Genomic DNA, 2,500 nt, shown 5'->3' on the forward strand with positions numbered 1-2,500 from the left:
CACATTTTTTTTTTTTTTTTTTTTTTTTTTGTTTTTTTTAAGTTCCAGACAATGAAGTTGTTTGGACAGGGGTATAGATGAACCCTTTTGTCTAAGTAAATAAACTGCATTTATGTTCTGACAGGATAATATTCACTTTACTTTCTTTTAGTTCCAGCTGAGTAGCCAGGGCCCTCACTCCTGTGGCAGCTTCAGTCGGGATGATGAGGTATGATGTGTACAAAAGGAGCAGACCGGGACAAAACCTACAGCCTCCATTTGTTGCACAAGCCAAACAGACATTTTTCAAACTAATTAGCCAATAATATGCAAGAGAAAAAAGTAATATCGTGCGCCTAACAAAGGTGTTGATGATTGAGTGCTCACGCTGTAATTAGTGTGTCAGGCCCTCGTTTCTCTGCCAAGCCTCAGCTATTAATTGCACCAAATTAGAAAACTATATCAGAGGCAAAATTATTCTTTCACTTGTCATTTTGAGAGAGGGAATTCATTCCATTCAAGAGGCAGGTTAAAAAGAGGGGAAGCAGATACTAATCTGCTTGTGTCATGTAAATAAATGCTCCTTGTGCTATCCGGAAGGAACTGTGCTGGGCACCTCGGAGCTGCAGGAGGAGGACTTCCTCCTTACCTTCCAAGTCGCAGCATTCCGCCTGAAGTAAGCAAATGTCCGTGTAAACCAGCTGTAAATTTCATTAAGTGTTAACTGCCTGTCAGATGACTCCATGATAGCCTGGAATGAGACAAGATACACAGTGACAGAGAATAATGGTTTACTAACCAGGCTGGATGACACGTCCTCATCCAAGCCTTCCTTTAAGCATTAATGAATTTTAATTTAATCAGCCCCAGCTAATTTTCCCTCTACTTACCTGCCTTATGAGAGTTGCATAAGTAAAGGGAGGTCTAACATCTGCGTTTTTATAAAATTCGTAGTTTGGGGCAATCTCTATAAAGATAAACAATTAGAAAGAAGACCTGTTAATTCTGCTAATAAACAGAGGGGAAACAAAATCAATTTTTCATACTTTTCATTAGTATTGGGAAAGTGATTTGGTGAGAAACCACTGGCCGCGAGAACACAGAGCATGACAGTGGAATTGAATTATATAAAAGAGGCCATTTCTGACGCGAAGTGCAAATGAGGCGTCCCCTAGATGTTCCCAGTACTTCAGGAGCAGGGTGACCAGCTGGCCTGAGGATTTTGTCTCCCCTACCAGCCAGGTCCTCTTTTAAGCGGGTGGTTTAGGCATGTTCTTACACGGACTTTTGCCCCTTGCCATAACCTTTACTTTTCTCCTCTAATACTTCTTAATGTAGAACAGAATCAACTCTTGACATCTGCATCTGCGGTCACCTAACAAAGGAGGAGCTAGCCCCTCCCAACGCCCCATGTTGAAAGTAACTTCACTTTTTGTAAAAAGAGGGCTCTGGGATCTCGTTACAGGGTGTGACTGTTAATATCCAGATGCCCCAAGGTGGGATGGGAGAGGAGGCAAAAGGGGAAGAGATGAGAGGAGATGACTTTTTACAACACGGGACATTTCCGGCTCGGGATGCTCTTAAGCAAATAGGTAGGCCAGCGTTAGGAGCCCTGGTCCAACCGCATCGAGGCAGCGCTTGATAAAGACTGATACATCGGTGCAGAGGCTCAACTGTAATGGTGCTTGCCGTACATGTCCTTTTAAATGGCTCTTATCATAGAGCATTACCTGCAGATGTTGGATGGCTCTCGGCTTCCCTCAGAGATCAAAGGATCTCATTGAATTGAGGTGATAATATGGGCTATCCTGACAACACATCTCTCAATTTCTCTAATGGGGAGAGCTCTCCTTCCTGAACAACCATTCAGAACGATTCATCACGATGCGCTTAGGGAATTGGCTCCATCCGCATTTACCAGGAATAAAACAATTATCACTCCATAAATCATGATTTGAGTTTCCATGTGCTCTGGAATGGCTCGTGACCATTTCATCTACAGTTTTCTTCTCCCAAAGTAAAAGATCGCTACTGAGTATGCATATCCTACCTGATGACATGGGGATGTTGTATTTGTCTGAATGTCGCCTTCGTATGGCTCCCACATTGGGCACACTGGCTGGGGTGATTACTGAGGGTCCCTGGGTAATCGGGGTGACTGGGGCCGTTGGTGTGGTAGGGGTTTGAGGTAAGCTCTGTGGGGATGTCTCCAACATGTTCTTCGACATGGTGACACTAGACACCAGATTTAGCTGCAAAGGCCCGAGAGAAGGGCAGGGAAAAAGTAGAGACAAGAGAAAAAGACTTAAAAAGGTTTGACAAATGAGAGTGGATTCACTCCTACAGCTGTGTTGCCACTAATAAGCCGCAAAAGGAAGCAGCCAATCTCAACTAATTACAGGATGAAATTGTATCATAAGAACTCTAATTAGAGAATGCTGTTAGAGGTTATCTAATAATCTACTGCAGTGTTACTCAGGACTACCTAACTCCTTCGTCTCCTACCAGACTTCAGCCAAAG

The 2,500-nt window shown here is 43.4% G+C and overlaps 1 protein-coding gene across 2 annotated transcripts in view; it reads right to left on the reverse strand.

The window, feature by feature from the left end:
• Foxp2 (forkhead box P2) overlaps positions 1-2,500 on the reverse strand; it is a 465,778-nt gene that overhangs the window by 32,703 nt on the left and 430,575 nt on the right. For both annotated transcript variants that reach the window (XM_032906930.1, XM_032906928.1), the window contains exons 12-14: positions 2,030-2,231; positions 870-946; positions 629-730 (exon numbers count right to left, since the gene is read on the reverse strand). In XM_032906930.1, the coding sequence (XP_032762821.1) occupies positions 629-730; positions 870-946; positions 2,030-2,231 (381 nt within the window). The remainder of the gene's footprint in view (positions 1-628; positions 731-869; positions 947-2,029; positions 2,232-2,500) is intronic.

The sequence above is a fragment of the Rattus rattus genome, chromosome 6, assembly GCF_011064425.1.
Source record: "Rattus rattus isolate New Zealand chromosome 6, Rrattus_CSIRO_v1, whole genome shotgun sequence".
NCBI classification, from domain to species: domain Eukaryota; kingdom Metazoa; phylum Chordata; class Mammalia; order Rodentia; family Muridae; genus Rattus; species Rattus rattus.